Source organism: Dermochelys coriacea, chromosome 1 (assembly GCF_009764565.3).
Source record: "Dermochelys coriacea isolate rDerCor1 chromosome 1, rDerCor1.pri.v4, whole genome shotgun sequence".
Lineage (NCBI taxonomy): Eukaryota > Metazoa > Chordata > Testudines > Dermochelyidae > Dermochelys > Dermochelys coriacea.
The window spans coordinates 25,437,356-25,453,934 of NC_050068.2; the positions used below are offsets into that span (position 1 = coordinate 25,437,356).

At 42.9% G+C, this 16,579-nt stretch overlaps 1 protein-coding gene across 8 annotated transcripts in view; it reads left to right on the forward strand.

Moving 5' to 3' along the window:
• Nucleotides 1-16,579, forward strand: part of FAT3 (FAT atypical cadherin 3) — a 576,249-nt gene that overhangs the window by 548,586 nt on the left and 11,084 nt on the right. For 7 of the 8 annotated variants that reach the window (XM_038409118.2, XM_043504135.1, XM_038409148.2 and 4 more), the window contains 3 exons: nucleotides 8,546-8,699; nucleotides 9,927-10,582; nucleotides 12,401-12,514. In XM_038409118.2, coding sequence (XP_038265046.1) covers nucleotides 8,546-8,699; nucleotides 9,927-10,582; nucleotides 12,401-12,514 — 924 coding nt within the window. The remainder of the gene's footprint in view (nucleotides 1-8,545; nucleotides 8,700-9,926; nucleotides 10,583-12,400; nucleotides 12,515-16,579) is intronic. The other variant, XM_038409128.2, reaches the window with a different exon arrangement.

A 16,579-nucleotide genomic window follows, 5' to 3' on the forward strand; every position in this document is an offset into this window, starting at 1 on the left:
TCCAGTTTGGCCAATGTACATGGCAGAGGGGCATTGTTGGCACATGATGGCATATATCACATTGGTAGATGCGCAGGTGAACGAGCCTCTGATAGTGTGGCTAATGTGATTAGGCCCTATGATGGTGTCCCCTGAATAGATATGTGGACACAGTTGGCAACGGGCTTTGTTGTAAGGATAGGTTCCTGAGTAGTAGTTCTGTTGTGTGGTGTGTGGTTGCTGGTGAGTATTTGCTTCAGGTTGGGGGGCTGTCTGTAGGCAAGGACTGGCCTGTCTCCCAAGATCTGTGAGAGTGATGGGTCGTCCTTCAGGATAGGTTGTAGATCCTTGATGGTGCATTGGAGAGGTTTTAATTGGGGGCTGAAGGTGATGGCTAGTGGCGTTCTGTTATTTTCTTTGTTGGGCCTGTCCTGTAGTAGGTGACTTCTGGGTACTCTTCTGGCTCTGTCAGTCTGTTTCTTCACTTCAGCAGGTGGGTATTGTAGTTGTAAGAATGCTTGTTAGAGATCTTGTAGGTGTTTGTCTCTGTCTGAGGGGTTGAAGCAAATGCGGATGTATTGTAGAGCTTGGCTGTAGACAATGGATCGTGTGGTGTGGAAAGCTGGAGGCATGTAGGTAGGAATAGCAGTCAGTAGGTTTCTGGTATAGGGTGGTGTTTATGTGACCATCGCTTATTAGCACCGTAGTGTCCAGGAAGTGGATCTCTTATGTGGACTGGTCCAGGCTGAGGTTGATGGTGGGATGGAAATTGTTGAAATCATGGTGGAATTCCACAAGGGCTTCTTTTCCAGGGGTCCAGATGATGAAGATGTCATCAATGTAGCGCAAGTAGAGTAGGGGCATTAAGGGACGAGAGCTGAGGAAGCGTTGTTCTAAGTCAGCCATAAAAACGTTGGCATACTGTGGGACCATGCAAGTACCCATAGCAGTGCCGCTGATTTGAAGGTATACATTGTACCCAAATGTGAAATAGTTATGGGAGTTCAGCCACCAGGTTTGCCGGGACATTATCGGGAATACTGTTCCTGATGGCTTGTAGTCCATCTTTGTGTGGTATGTTGGTGTAGAGGGCTTCTGCATCCATAGTGGCTAGGATGGTGTTTTCAGGAAGATCACCAATGGTTTGTAGTTTCCTCAGGAAGTCAGTGGTGTCTCAAAGATAGTTGGGAGTGCTGGTAGCGTAGGGCCTGAGGAGGGAGTCTACATAGCCAGACAATCCTGCTGTCAGGGTGCCAATGCCTGAGATGATGGGGCATCCAGGATTTCCAGGTTTGTGGATCTTGGGTAGCAGATAGAATACCTCAGGTCAAGGTTCCAGGGGTGTGTCTGTGCAGATTTGTTCTTGTGCTTTTTCAGGGAGTTTCTTGAGCAAATGCTGTAGTTTCTTTTGGTAACCCTCAGTGGGATCATAGGGTAATGGTTTGTAGAAAGTGGTGTTAGAGAGCTGCCTAGCAGCCTCTTGTTCATGTTCCGACTTATTCATGATGATGACAGCACCTCCTTTGTCAGCCTTTCTGATTATGATGTCAGAGTTGTTTCTGAGGCTGTGGATGGCATTGTGTTCTGCACGGTTGAGGTTATGGGGCAAGTGATGCTGCTTTTCCACAATTTCAGCCTGTGCACGTTGGCGGAAGCACTCTTTGTAGAAGTCCAGTCTGTTGTTTCGACCTTCAGGAGGAGTCCACCCAAAATCCTTCTTTTTGTAGTCTTGGTAGGAAGGTCTCTGTGGGTTGGTATGTTGTTCAGAGGTGTGTTGGAAATATTCCTTGAGTCGGAGACATCAAAAATAGGATTCTAGGTCACCACAGAACTGTATCATGTTCATGGGGGTGGAGGGGCAGAAGGAGAGGCCCCGAGATAGGACAGATTCTTCTGCTGGGCTAAGAGCATAGTTGGATAGATTAACAACATTGCTGGGTGGGTTAAGGGAACCACTGTTGTGGCCCCTTGTGGCATGTAGTAGTTTAGTGTCCTTTTTCTTTTGTAAAGAAGCAAAGTGTGTGTTGTAAATGGCTTGTCTAGTTTTTGTAAAGTCGAGCCACGAGGAAGTTTGTGTGGAAGGTTGTTTTTTTATGAGAGTATCCAGTTTTGAGAGCTCATTCTTAATCTTTCCCTGTTTGCTGTAGAGGATGTTGATCAGGTGGTTCCGCAATTTCTTTGAGAGTGTGTGGCACAAGTTGTCAGCATAGTCTGTGTGGTATGTAGACTGTAATGGATTTTTTACCTTCAGTCCTTTTGGTATGATGTCCATCTGTTTGCATTTGGAAAGGAAGATGATGTCTGTCTGTATATATACGAGTTTTTTCATGAAGCTGATAGATTTCCACTACATACACAGGCAGGCAAACAGCAGTGGCATAGACAGCTTTACTGTAACAAAATGTACTAATAGTGCAAGCATGAATACTGGACCAAGTTTTGCAAAAGTCACAGAAACAAACCGTAGGTTAGTTAGGGTCTTGTAATTATAAGTATAGTTACTTCATTTTAATTTTGTCAGTGCTATACATCTGGCCTTGATTGAGTTGTCTGAACAGGCAGTTTTACCCATATCTGAGTGGAAAAAAAAACACATGTGGGGTTGAGTCTCAGGAGTTGGTTTGAACCAGTATGTGGTGAGGTTATGTACCAGCAGCCCTTCAGCTTCTGCAGAATTCAAACTTTCAACTAAAGGGTAAAAAAATTGCACCCTTACAGCTTTGAAGAAAATCTTTCAAATGTGAGCTGACAGAAGCTGTTTTACCATCTGTATGGATAGACACTAGCTCCCAGAAAGATGCAGCTGCCCCATTATTAACCAGTGAGGAACTAACTCTAAATCCTAATAACAACATCATAAATATCAACATTAGCTATTTCAGTATGTATCATTTTAACAGCGGTATCTAGCTTCTCTGGGATCATGGGCGAAGTATGAGTAGAGAACAACACTCCTTTCCTCCTCCTCATTCTATGAGCTCTTGTTTTTTACATAAATATCATTAAAATCCCAAGTGGCGGGGGGGGACACCCTTCGTAGCATTTATATGGTACTTCTAAATTTTGATGCATTTTAGAGATATTATAATGTGAACTAGATATTTCTCAGAACACTCATGAGAGTTAGGCAAAGAACAAAAGGCTTTAATCATATGGTCATTAACTGACCGGCTCTCTTTTTCTTTCTCCTTCAGAGAGATGCAAACGAAACACCGTGATTTACAAAAGCAATCTTAACATCACAACTCCATTTAATGTTGATTTTTAAAAGGCCTGAGGATTTAAAAAAAAATTAAAAAGAGTTGGACCATTTTATTATTTGTATAGCTTTAAGCGACTGCTAATCAGCTCTTCCAGATTTCTTGATTGAATTTTATGGTTTCAAATTAGGTAAAAGAGTCTGACTATAAATTCACAGAAACAATTTGGTTCCAGGAGTCTTGAGTGAAAGACAGAGATTCATTGTAAGTGCAATTTGAATTGCAAGGAACCGAGGGGTAGCCGTGTTAGTCTGTAGCCACAAAAACAATGAGGAATCTGGTGGCACCTTAAAGACTAACAGATTTATTTGGGTATAAGCTTTTGTAGGTAAAAACCCTATGCATCTGAAGAAGTGGTTTTTTTTACCCACAAAAGCTTATTCCCAGATAAATCTGTTAGTCTTTAAGGTGTCACCAGAGTCCTCATTGTAATTGCAAGGAAGTCACTGTCTGTGTGAGAAATATAAAACAAACTGGAGGTGGCAGGAATACGCTTGGATGAAGAATACTCTGGTCCCCAAACCAACCAGATGTCTTCAGAATTATATCAAAATGCAAAATGGGGAGCTCCCCTTTTGCTCCAATGCTTTGTACCAATCAGCTCCCAGTATAACTGGATTTGAGGCAAAACCTGTTTCTATAGGTCCAGCTCTGAATTGGTAAAGTAAAACTGCACAGCATGGAAAAGACATGCCTGAAACTGATGTAAAAGCAATGCATGTCACAAAAGAAGGCCAGGTAATAGATGGAAACAGGAGCATATGTATGTGAAAAACAATTGGCAGCTGTTTGGAACACCCTCTTTAATAAAGTCAAGTGAATCTATGGATAGGCAAATGCAAATAGGTAAATGCATCCGATGAAGTGAGCTGTAGCTCACGAAAGCTTATGCTCTAATAAATTTGTTAGTCTCTAAGGTGCCACAAGTACTCCTTTTCTTTTTGCGAATCCAGACTAACACGGCTGCTACTCTGAAACCTATGGATAGGCAGCAGCTCAAAGGTTCAGGCTGGAGATTCTACCAACAACAGACACACTCTCTGCATGACAGCTGCATAGAGTCATCCCATCTGCTACAATGGCACAGTGCCTCCTTGCTTACAACTTCTTTAACTCTGCGGGAGCCAACCAAACATATGTGTATAGATAAGAAGCCTGCGTAGTACTGCAAGTGTCATTGTTTGCTGGAGGTTCCTCTTCTGGGACCATACGGTGTCCTCGTGCCTCTTGACACTTTATATCACCAAAAAGGGAGAGGTGAGCAATACCTTGGAGGAAAGGAAGATGCTGAAGTCAAAGTGATGAGGCTTGAGGAGAGGCAAGTTGGTAGAGTGATGGTAAAAGCCTTATTAAAAGCTGAAGGACCAGCTCCTCAGCTGGTGTCAGTGGGCACTACTCCTATTCACACCAGCTGAAGACCAGGCCTGAGGTTTGCAGGGTGGCCTTCTGGCAGACAATATGCACACCTTTAAAAATGTCAGGAAGACAGAGTACACTTGATGGTGTTAGTATCTGTGTTATTATTTATAATAATAAATTAACACGTTTTTATCTGTCATCTTCCTCTGCTTCCTTTCGAAACATCATCAGTGACTCATACTGCACAAAAGTATATAGACCAGTGTTTTCAAATGTGGGTGCATAAAGTTAGGCATTTAAATCCATATTTATGGACCGAATACATGACCTGAATTGGAGAGGTGCTGAACATCCACAGCCCCACAACTGGCTTCAATAGCAGCAGGATCAAGCCCTAGACTGTTTGAAATGTGCTCTTTTCCATGCAGAAAAGTTAGAGGTCGTTAGTGTTTCCTTTAACTTTGCCTGCCTTTGTTAGGGAAGCAGATTTATGTTTTTCTTCTCATAGTGCCAGTGGGATAATAGCTAACTTTATCACATGGTATGTACCATGAAATACAATATGTATCATACCTCCTCCCTGGGGGCCTAAATCTGAACCCAACATCAGAAACAGTAGCCAAAGGGATTTGCTTCAGGATCAAACCTTGTCACAGAGTGAGGTATGGAATCCTCTGCCCTGACATGCAGTCGCTGCCACGCAACAAGAACACAGCCACTTCCTGGAGATAGGAAGGAGTAAAGAGAAGGCCAGTCTTTCGGCCCAGGGAATCTTCTTTGTGCACTGGCCTGCTGGCAATACCTCCAGTGCTCAGTGCTTCACTTCTGTTGTTCCCCGTGGAGAATAGTTCTCCGCCCATAAATGTGCTGGAGTGAGAGGAATCCTCCTGAACATGTTTTCTGTGGCTTGGCCTAGCTGTGTAACTGGAAAGCTGTTTCCCCGCTGCTCTCGGTCCCAAGATATAAGCATAAATAGGTTCCGGATTAGGGCCCTGAGATTAAATCAGTGATAAATGTGTCTCTGATTTACCTTGTTTTATGAATGTTTTTTCCTAACCCAAGAAATGGATCCCTATACTTAGATACTGTGCTGCTTAGTGTACTAGGCTAGCATCTGAGTGCATTTTAAAAGCCATATCGTTGAGTAAAATTCAGTCTAAAATGCAGCTTTGTAAGTATAAATTTATACGACAGAGACTTTTTTGTTTTGTTTTGTTTATACATGCCTAGCACAATGGAGCTTAATCTGTTCTGAACATCTGAGAGTTCAGGTTTTCTAAATGCTGCTCTCAATGCAGATAATATAAAAAATAATAAAAATGGTGTGCTTTTTTATTTCCAGTGGAAATAGGTTACTTTTTGCAATCCAAACTTAGTGGTATCATGCTTTATTGCATGAGAATGTGAAAGAAAAATTGACTAACCTATTTTCAGTTTTCAAGCTCAGAGAAATGCAAAAAGTGACAAGAAAATTATATTTTAATATAATTCTTGGTAATTATTAGTAACTTATATAAAGAAATTTGATTTATATAAATGTTTTATTTTGTTTCCTACTGTCTGATTACAATTAGGTCAGGAGTCTACTGAAAACATATTAGTTCAGCTATTACATTGTCACATGACAACTTTCTGCATAAAATCTTTTGTATTTGAATCAAGTATTTTGGTTAAATTAAATACACAGAGAGATTATAATGCTTTATATAAAAACAGATATACAGTAGTGTTTTGGTCTATAGATGTCACTATTGAGTCATAAAATGGAACACTGACACAATCTTGTTCACTCATGCAGTGATTCCTTTCCAAACTATTTGTAAGCAAATGGTTTTCCAGATAACAAGAAATCTTCCTAATAGGCTGGCATCATGATATAATGCTAATGGCACAGTTTTGCATCTTGTTAGGGCACTCTGTGTGTTTTGTCCAGATCTTTGAATGTTCAGAATGTAGTTCAGTGTGTCTGAATTGGAAAAAAAAAAAAAAAAAAAGAAATCACTAACCACCTCATCTTGCAGATGCAGTACTGACACTGGAACACAGAAAATATGTGGTTTTGTGATACTTACAGTTGTCTAATAGGCCCAGTAACAGCATCCACAACACTAAATTTGTTCCAGGTTATTAATTTTAAACAATGTTCATTAATGTTACTCATCGTTACAAAAATGAGTGTGCAAGGAAACTAGAAGTTCTAGGAACTGTTGGGTTCTATTTCTGACTGCCACCGACCTTCAGTGTGAGACTGTACAGGAACTTGGGGCCAACAGTATGATCTTGAATCTAGGCTGTTCCTTCAATTTCAATGGAGTAAATCCTGATTTACACCAGGGTGTGATTAATCAGTTTCTTGACCATATGCTGCCCCAGGTTAGCTAGCAGTGTGGATGTCATACTGCTTTTCCACCTCACTCAGGCGTTGGGTGGATCAGTTACTGTTTGTAAAGCATACACAGTCTCTTAGATGATAGATTATATAGAAATGTTAAGTATCGTTATCATGTCTATTCTTAATTTAGTGTCATGTGATTTTCTGTTCTAGTGATGAGATCAGTAAACTCTGGTATACCATCTTTGTAAATGTCTGAACTGGAAATATTTTCTAAGGGTCTAGACCGGAGTAGGCAAACTTTTTGGCCTAAGGGCCAAATCTGGGAATAGAAATTGTATGACGGGCCATGAATGCTCACAAAATTGGGGTTAGGGTGCAGGAGGACATGAGGGCTCTGGCTGGGTGCTGGGGTGGAGCCAGAAATGAGAAGCTTAGGGTGCGGGCGGGAGGGCTGGGGGATGAGGAGTTTGGTATGTAGGAGAGTGCTCTGGGCTGGGACTGAGCGGTTTAGAGGGCAGGAGGGGATCAGGGCTAGGGCAGGGGATTGGGGTGTGGGAAGGGGTGCAGGCTCTGGGGTGGGACTGGGGATGAGGGGTTTGGGGTGCAGGAGGGTGCTCCAGCCTGGGATCGAGGGTTCAGAGGACGGGAGGGGGATCAGGGTTGGGCCCCTGGGAGAGGCTCTGGGGTGCAAGCTAAAGGCGGCGCTTATCTCAAGCGGCTCCCAGAAGCAGTGGCCATGTTTCCCCTCCAGCTCCTACATGGAGCCACAGCCAGGCGTGTCTGCGCACTGCCCCATCCGCAGGTGCCACCCCTGCAGCTCCCATTGGCCACAGTTCCTGGCCAATGCGAGCTGTGGGGGCGGTGCTTGGGGCAGGGGCAGCATGCAGGGCGGAGCCCCCTGGCTGCCCCTACGTGCAGGAACCAGAGTGGGGCCATGCTGCTGCTTTCGGGAACCATGTGGAACGGCCCCCAACCCTGCTCCCCACCTGGAGTTCTGTAGCAGGGCAAGCCCCAGACCCTGCTCCCCAGCTGGAACTCGAGGGCCAGATTAAAAAGGCTGGCAGGCCAGATCCGGCCCGCAGGCTGTAGTTTGCATACCCCGGTCTAGACACATTTATTTATTCTTCACGGAAGCCCTAAGATAAGTGTGAGCGGCTTCTCTTCACGTGCAAGGTCTTTGAGTAAGAAATGCTGCAATGATGTAAAATCTTTTTATAAAGGCTTTCTCAAAGGACAGTTGCTGATATCGGAAAGTGAAGGATAAGTTACTGACTAACTGCTTCTTTGGTGGTGTCATCTGTTGGGATTGAACCCAGGACTCTAGATGTAAAAACATTTGGCTGTTCTCCTGGAACAAAAAGATCAACTCTATTAGGGCACAGGCATTTGCAGATGTATAAGCTTCTTATAAGGTCTGGCCACCAGCTGGGGACAAACTCTCACATTGCTATTAATGTGGGTCACACTTGCATGCCAGAATTCCTATGTGACACCCAACCCCAAGTAACTCTGTTTCAATTTACCTGACAGCTACTAAAGTAACCCGATTGTAGCATGTGTTGATTGTTGTATTTATAGGCTCCTGTTGTTACTTTTGCTTTTATTTTCCCAGGTTATCAGTGTAGTTGCCTCTCTCAATTCACAGGAAGAAATTGTGAATCGGAGATCACAGTGTGCTTTCCAAATCCGTGTCGGAACGGAGGGTCATGTGACCCGATAGGCAATGCCTTCATCTGCAATTGCAAAAATGGACTGACAGGAGTAACGTAAGTGAACTACCAGTGGGGAATTGTCATCTTTGAATCATTTTAATATGAGGTCTTTTTTGCATAGGGCGTCTTGTACCCCAAAGCCTCTAGTTACCTAACAAAGTATATCCAAATCACATGGCTTACCAAGAGTCCATATTAACATGATCCAAGAAATCCATGAGGCCAAAGTTTTCCAAAGTGGGTATTTAAAGTTAGTTTCTGAAATTGTTTAGCTCTGGGAGTTCAGTGGAAATTGGGCACCTAACTCCCATAGGCTCCTTTGAAAGTCCCATTAAGGCAATGGAAGCTGCTGGGTGCTCATCAGTTTTGAAAATTAGGTCACTTATTTAGGCACCTAAGTCTTGACTTGGGAACCTAACTCAATGCATCCATTTTTTAAAATCTTGTCCTCAAGCAAATATCTGTTGCAGAAACAGAAAAATCCCCTAACCGCTTCTCAGCTTGCTTCCCATGTCATCTATCTGCTCTCCTGTTATAATTCCTTCAGCTTCATTGCTTACCAATTCCCCTCGATATTTCAAATTCTAGTTCTCATTTCTTCTGCTTTCTCTTACATTTGTTAATTCTACCTCCAGTCCTAAATAACTTTTTATACTCCCCATCACCCACTCCTTTCCCATATTAGTATAATTTTGATATCTCTTTTTCCCCCTATTAATTCTCTTTCATTTCCATTCCCTTTCTCTTCCCAAACCATCTAAAATCCTACAGAATTTGATAGCCAATGCTAACCTTTTGTTAGGTTATTTGAACTATTCTGTGAAATTGTACAGCAGGGATATCAATTTGTATTGAATCTCGTGGGATGGTCCAAAACACCTACAGAAAAGTTAGCATTTTTATTACAGTCTCTGAGCCTGATTCATCACTGTATTGGTTCAGTTTTATACCGGTTTCATTCCACTGAAATCAATGGAGTTGCATCAGCATAAAACCTGGGAGTAATGCAATGGTGAATCAGTCTTTGGAGCCTTTTCCTGACGAGTAGGATTAATCAGTTCTTTTCTCCAGTATGTTTTCTTGTCTTTGATTTAAAAAGCAACAGAACTTGTTTTCCTCTTTAGAAGATTTTAAATGTTGTAATGTGGCTGTTCATTTGCCAGACACTGGCAGAGTACATAACACAATTGCTGCCTGGACAGCCTAAATAAATTATTGTAAGTGGTGTTGATTGCTAAGGTTTCTCCTCCGAGATCTGTATCCATGCCTTGTTCTCTTAAGGTGTGAAGATGATGTCAACGAATGTGAAAGAGAGGAATGTGAAAATGGCGGCTCCTGCATCAATGTATTTGGCTCATTTCTGTGTAACTGCACTCCTGGATATGTGGGCCAGTATTGTGGCCTTCGGCCTGTGGTGGTACCCAACATACAAGCTGGACATTCCTACGTTGGCAAAGAAGAGCTAATAGGAATAGCAGTCGTTCTTTTTGTCATCTTTGTGTTGATCATCTTGTTTATAGTTTTTCGCAAGAAAGTGTTCAGGAAAAATTACTCACGCAACAATATCACCCTGGTCCAGGACCCGGCTACTGCTGCTCTGCTCAACAAGAGCAACGGGATCCAGTTCAAGAACCTAAGGAATACTGGGGACAGTCGCAATATCTACCAAGAGGTAGGGCCACCGCAAGTCCCTGTGAGGCCCATGGCCTACACCCCTTGCTTCCAGAGTGACTCGCGAAACAATTTAGACAAGATAGTGGATGGACTTGGAGTTGAGCATCAGGAGATGACAACATTTCATCCAGAGTCTCCTCGGATACTGACAGCAAGGCGGGGTGTGGTGGTGTGCAGCGTGGCTCCCAACCTGCCAGCCATGTCTCCCTGTCGATCCGACTGTGACTCCATCAGGAAGAGTACCTGGGATGGTGGTACTGAAAGTGAGTAGCATCATTAGATGCTGGGTGTTACTTTTCCTTTCTGACACATGTTATAACAGCTCTTGTCAGAGTACAGCAGTTTTATGAGCTCAAGGGTGGCAGGGTGAACCGGATGTGCTGTCTGGTTAACGCTAGGTAAGTTTGACAGGGAACACTTAATGAATCTTATTGAAAGCAGCCCAGACTAATGTACACACAATTGTTACATTTCACAGAGAAAGTGATTGTTTAATACTGAAAGGATGTAATTAGGATGAGACTAGGTATAGAAGTGCCCTATTTAGATCATCAAAATATGACGACCAGCCTACTTTTTATATTCGTTCAGAACATTTGAGGAAGACTGCTCTGAGGACTCCTGTCGCATGATGCAGTGCAAGTGTCTTTCTGGTGAAAAGGAAAATTTTAGCCTAAGTTTCCTGACTGTGAGCTCTCTTAGCTTGAGCAATCAGTCTTGCAAGGGGTATTTAGAACTAGACTAGATAAAGCACTTAAAATTTATGCAGGAAATGAATTAATAAGTACTTTTTATTTATGCTGCTCATCAGACGAGTGTAGGCTGCTCTTATAACCATATTTTCAATCTATTTCTCATCTGTGCTAAATATTAAAACCTTGTACCATCTGTTATCTTCATATTTAAACCATTTGTGCTCCCAATGCTTCTCTTCCCTTTTCACTGATAGCAAAGCACATCTTCAATTTCTGTACAGTCTATCCACACATGGGACATGATACAGGTTATCGCATCAGGAAATAGCAGTTTGGAAATGGAAATAGCAGTTTCCATAAAAATTATTAATTGAGAACAAAGGGACAAGTGCAGAACTAGCGTAACCTTTTAACTTCAATTGGGTGCTGTAAATGAGGTCAGAATTTTGACCAAATATATTTCTAGCATTGTGAAGTACAAAGATAACCTTTATTTACTGAGGATATAATTCTGAAGCTTTCTGGCAGTGTTTTAATTTTTGACTTGCCACTTACATTGCAGACAACAGCATTTGCAGATATAGGTATGTTTTTCTTACCTATAAACACGGTTTCATTGATCTAAAGAAGCATACAGACCTAAATATCCTTATTGCAGAATGTAATTGTGCCACTTCAATGGTTGTTTGATTGGAAATATACATCTGTCTGTGTTTAATTACGTGTCTTATATGGTGTGTTTGTATCTTTACGTGAAGGAAACAGGATATATACCATAGATGGCGGTTAAATTAAGTTCCTTTCTGAACTGTTCAGGAGTTAGGAGAAATTGTCAAGTGCTTGAAGAGAAAAGGCACTGGAAGTGCAAAGTATAATCACTGCGACTATTCACCAATGGCAGAGCAAGCAGAGCCTAATTCAAAGGCCACTGAAGTCAATGGAAAGACTCCCATTTACTTCAATTGGCTTTGGAGTAGGCTCTAAGTGAGATTCTGCCCCAGGACAGTAAACAGTAAAGATCAATGTAATTATGATCTATTATATAAGATGTTTATAGCACCCTTTTGATTCATAATTTTAATTAGCTCTGATCCCAGACAGCATTCAAATGAGAAAATTTAAAACAGCTGCTGCTTCATTGCTTTGGCTGTCATCAGCCATTTCAAAACTTGTCAAGTGTTTCAAAAACATAATTCACATCTCTTGATTGGCTGTCCACTTGACCGGGATGAGGTCATTTCCTACAGTTGAAGTAAATAATTTTATTCCAACAAAAGGAAGATGGAACTACTCGTTTGCAACATTTAACTCACTCTGCAGTGTTATAATTGGACATGTGCATACCTATACAGTACCATTTTGCTTTGTTTTTTGTTATCGATGAAGGTAAAGAGGTTGATGACACTGAAGAGGTCACCTGTTTTGCAGGAAGTAATAAAGGCAGCAACTCTGAAGTTCAGTCCCTCAGCTCTTTCCAGTCAGACTCGGGTGATGATAATGGTAAGAAATGATTACAGCATTATTATATTGGGGATAAGTTATCAGCAGAGGTTGCCACATCTTGTAAACCCATCCACAGCCGTTATAGAGAGAGGGCTGGAATCTGGTAGAAAATTTAGTGCAGTCTGAGCACGGGCTTGCGAGCACAGAGCTCCTGGGTTCTAAACCTCTCTGTGATTCTTTTTTTCAATTAAGGGAAAGATCATTAAAACCTTGGTGCCCTGAGCTGTCATATGGGAGACCCAGCTTTACAATGCACCCAAAGGTCCAGAACTCAAGGAATATAATGGACCTGGATATAGAATTTCTATCACGCAAAAGCAGCAGTGTCTTTCAGCCCTGGAGCAATATCTTTTTCATGTCTCAAGAGTCAGTTCAAAGGGAAATCCTATAAGGTTTGCAAAGTCTCATTTAGGATTCTCAACAAAAACTCCACTACCTTTCAGTGAACAGTCAATGGTGGTAATGCTAGTAATCACAGCTGGATGAATGATCAATACCATTACATCCCAATTCAGAGAAAGTTAGTTGCCTGCTCTCATGTCTTAGATTATTACCTTGGTGGTTGACATAAGGTTATACAAGGGGTGAATATATGGGGCCTAAAATTAAGCAGCCGATCAAACCTCTATTCCTAAGGACTGCGTATGTTGAGCAATGGTCTGAAAAAAGGCTAGATGCTCCTGCCATGAAAGTGGATGCCTAATTCAGATGCATCAAGAAGATTATCACAAAGAAATTGTTCTTAGAATCCTCAAGAATCAATTAATCATCTGGAGATCTACTTCCCCAGTCGTTGTGTACAGCTCTTCCTTAAGTACTCTTAAATATTAGAAAAAGTACTTAAAGTGAAGTGCACTCACAGCCCCTTTTGGTTAAGCTGTGGCCTTTTACCCACAAGCAGCACCGCAATTATTTTTGTTGCAGTCACAAGTGCATTTCCTGCGGGGGGAGAGAAATTGCCTCATCATCAGATCACACAGATTCTTCTTCGAGTGACGGTCCCCACAGCGCACCATGTTCCCAGAGCTACAGAATTTGAAAGCAGTGCCTGCTGATCTGTGCATACGCCCTGGCTCACCTTGTGCTTCCAGACCAGGGGATTAAGGGTGGGGCAGACTGACCACCTCCACAGTCTTTTATCACTGCCACATGGTCCAGGTGGTAAACTTTAGAGTCCGCAGCTTCAGCTTCCTTCTACAAAATAAGAATCATCTAGTCCATAAATAGTTTAAAAGTTCTAATAGGTTTTAATCATTTTAATCTTTTTTAAAACTTTTAAAACTATTAGCACCCCACTTCCATCCCATTTGGGTACTGGACTATGCCCAGGACTCCAGGCTTCAAACTCTGTGCTCCTGCTCATCATCCTTCCCAGTCAGTGATGACCACCAGCGCTGCCTTGGGGAAACTCACATTGCGGCGAGGTGCAATATCTGCTGATTGTTCCCCAGCCATACCTGAGAAGGGTGGGAACTTCATCTCCGCAAATCCTCATGGAGGCCATGAGGCCCCAGTTGGACCCAGGCCCGGCAACATGCCCACACACACCCCGTACATTGGCCTGATTCAGCAAAGAGTGCGCCGACTGCTGTGAAGTCTGACTCTGGTGTGAGAGAATCTGCCTGCACGGACCCTACGGTGAGGTCTTGTCAGGAAGCTAGGAAGCACTCCTATAAGCCTGAGACTAAGTCTTCCTCTAAGTCCACTTGAAAGAAGTTGGACTCAGCTGTAAGCAAGCCCATTAGCTTGGCCTATGAGGATTTAGTACATCCTAAGTCCCAGAGGCACAACAAGAAAGTCTGAAGCATTGGGCTCCATTGGTAGCGGACCATGGTCCATTGGCGCTGTCATCCCCGGCTCCTCCCAAATCCCGGGATCCATCCGCATCGATGAAGTCCGATCACCGCCAACTTCAGATACCACCCTGGTTGCCAGCTCCGATGGCCCAGACAAACAGAATCCCTCTCACACCAGGGAGATCTGAATCTGTTTCCACTCCACAGACATTTTTGCTCTCAAATGTTCTCCTCTTGGGCAAAGCAAAGAGGCATTCTCCCAGAGACTACAGATATTCCTCTCATCTTGGACTGTATCCTATCTTTGTCCATCAGCTCCTTGCAAATACACTTGGTGGTGATGAGCGCATACAATCCACCTTCTCAAGGCTACTCGGTCTCCACACAGCCACTGACCAATACATTCTGGAAAGGCTAAATCAGAACCTTCCCACCAACTCAAAAGCCTGAACTGTGTTCCCTCACTACTCACAAGGCCCCACCTTTGAGCATTTAGCTACTTGCTCCATGTCCCTCCTTTCTAGGAAGGTCGCTTTCCTTGTAGACATCATCTCAGCGATAAGGGTTGGTGAACTTGGAGTGATGATGGCAGATCCTCCATACACTATATTCCATAAGGATATTATACCTACACCCCAAATTCACCCCTAAAGTAGTTTTGGTATTTCACCTTAACCAATCCATTCTCTTACCTGTGTTCTTCCCAAAACCGCATACTTCCACAGAGGAACAAGGACTCCACTCCCTCGATGTTCAGTGGGCCTTGGCTTTTTAGAAAACCAACCAGGATGTCCCACGACTGTGCATCACTACAGCAGAAAAAGTTAATGGACACACCATCTCCACTCAGAGAATTTCCAGTGGATCTCTGGCTGCATTCTACTCTATCCGCTTTTGAACCCCCAGCCCCCATGGGGTAAGAGCTCCTTCTACCAGATACAAGCAACAACTCTGGCATATCCTCAGGAGCTACTTTTCCGGGACATCTGTAAAGCAGCCCCATGGGACTCCATTCACACATTTGTGAGACATTATGCCCGGGTGCAGGACTCTTCTGCTGATGCCTCCTTTGGGACAGGATTACTCTGCTCAGCCCTACAGTCTACATCCTCACATCCTCCTACTTAGGTACTGCTTGTCAGTCACCCGCAATGGAATACCATAGGGACCATCACTTGAAGAAGAAGAGGAGGTTACTTACCTGTAACTGGAGGGTCTTCAAGATGTGTGGTCCCTATCTGTATTCCACTCCCTACCCTTCTTCTCCTCTGCTTCAAATCTTATCTGATTTGTCGTAGAAAAGCAACCAGAGAAGCAGTCAGTCCAGCCTGCCCTTTATGAGGTGAGGCATGAGGTGTGAGGCAGGGGGCATGTGTGGACCAACAGACACTGTTTTCAAATGTTCCAGCTCTGGGCTCATGGTGCACACGCATAACCATAGAGGAATACAGATGGGGACCACACGTTTCAAAGAACCTCCAGTTACAGGTGAGTAATTCCTCTTATTCACTTGACTCAGTCTTTTCATCCATACCTTAAAAATAGAAATTTCAGACATTTTGACCTTTTCTGTGGCACTCATGCCCATAGAGTCTGAGCACCTCCCACACAGAAATGAATCTATCCACTCTGCTCCCTTGCAAAAGGGTATTCTCCCCACTTTTCAGAGGAGGAAACTGAGGCACAGGGAGATGAAGCATCGCACAAAAAGCCTGGCATAGCCTGGAACAAATCTGTGAATCTATGATCTCCTGAGTCTCAGTGCCGTCCTTTAACAAGAATTACTCTTCCTCCTTCCATTGTAAGATGTTCAGAGTTTTCAAACTCAAAAGTATAAACAGAATAAAAACCTTAGAATATGTGTTCCTGGTGATAAAAAGTAAACAGTCCCAATCATACCTTGTACCAGTGTTCAGTTGAAATTCTCCTCTTGGATCCATACCCCATGTGGAAGGAGTGCAGAGTAATTGATGCCTGCCCCATGGAATGAAGGGTAGAATTTTACTCTTTCTTTCACAGACCGGGTAGCAATTTGGCTATCTTTTTAATTCATAGGCTACAAAAAATGCTATAGCTGGACGGTAGCTATGAAGCAAATGACTGTTTTCCTTTTCCTTTATGTCTGAATAAACTGAACACATTCAAATGTTCTTGTCTAATTGATTATATTTTTCTCCCCTTTCAAAATAATTAAAAGAAAAAAATCATAGAATCATAGAATATCAGGGTAGGAAGAGACCTCAGGAGGTCATCTAGTCCAACCCCC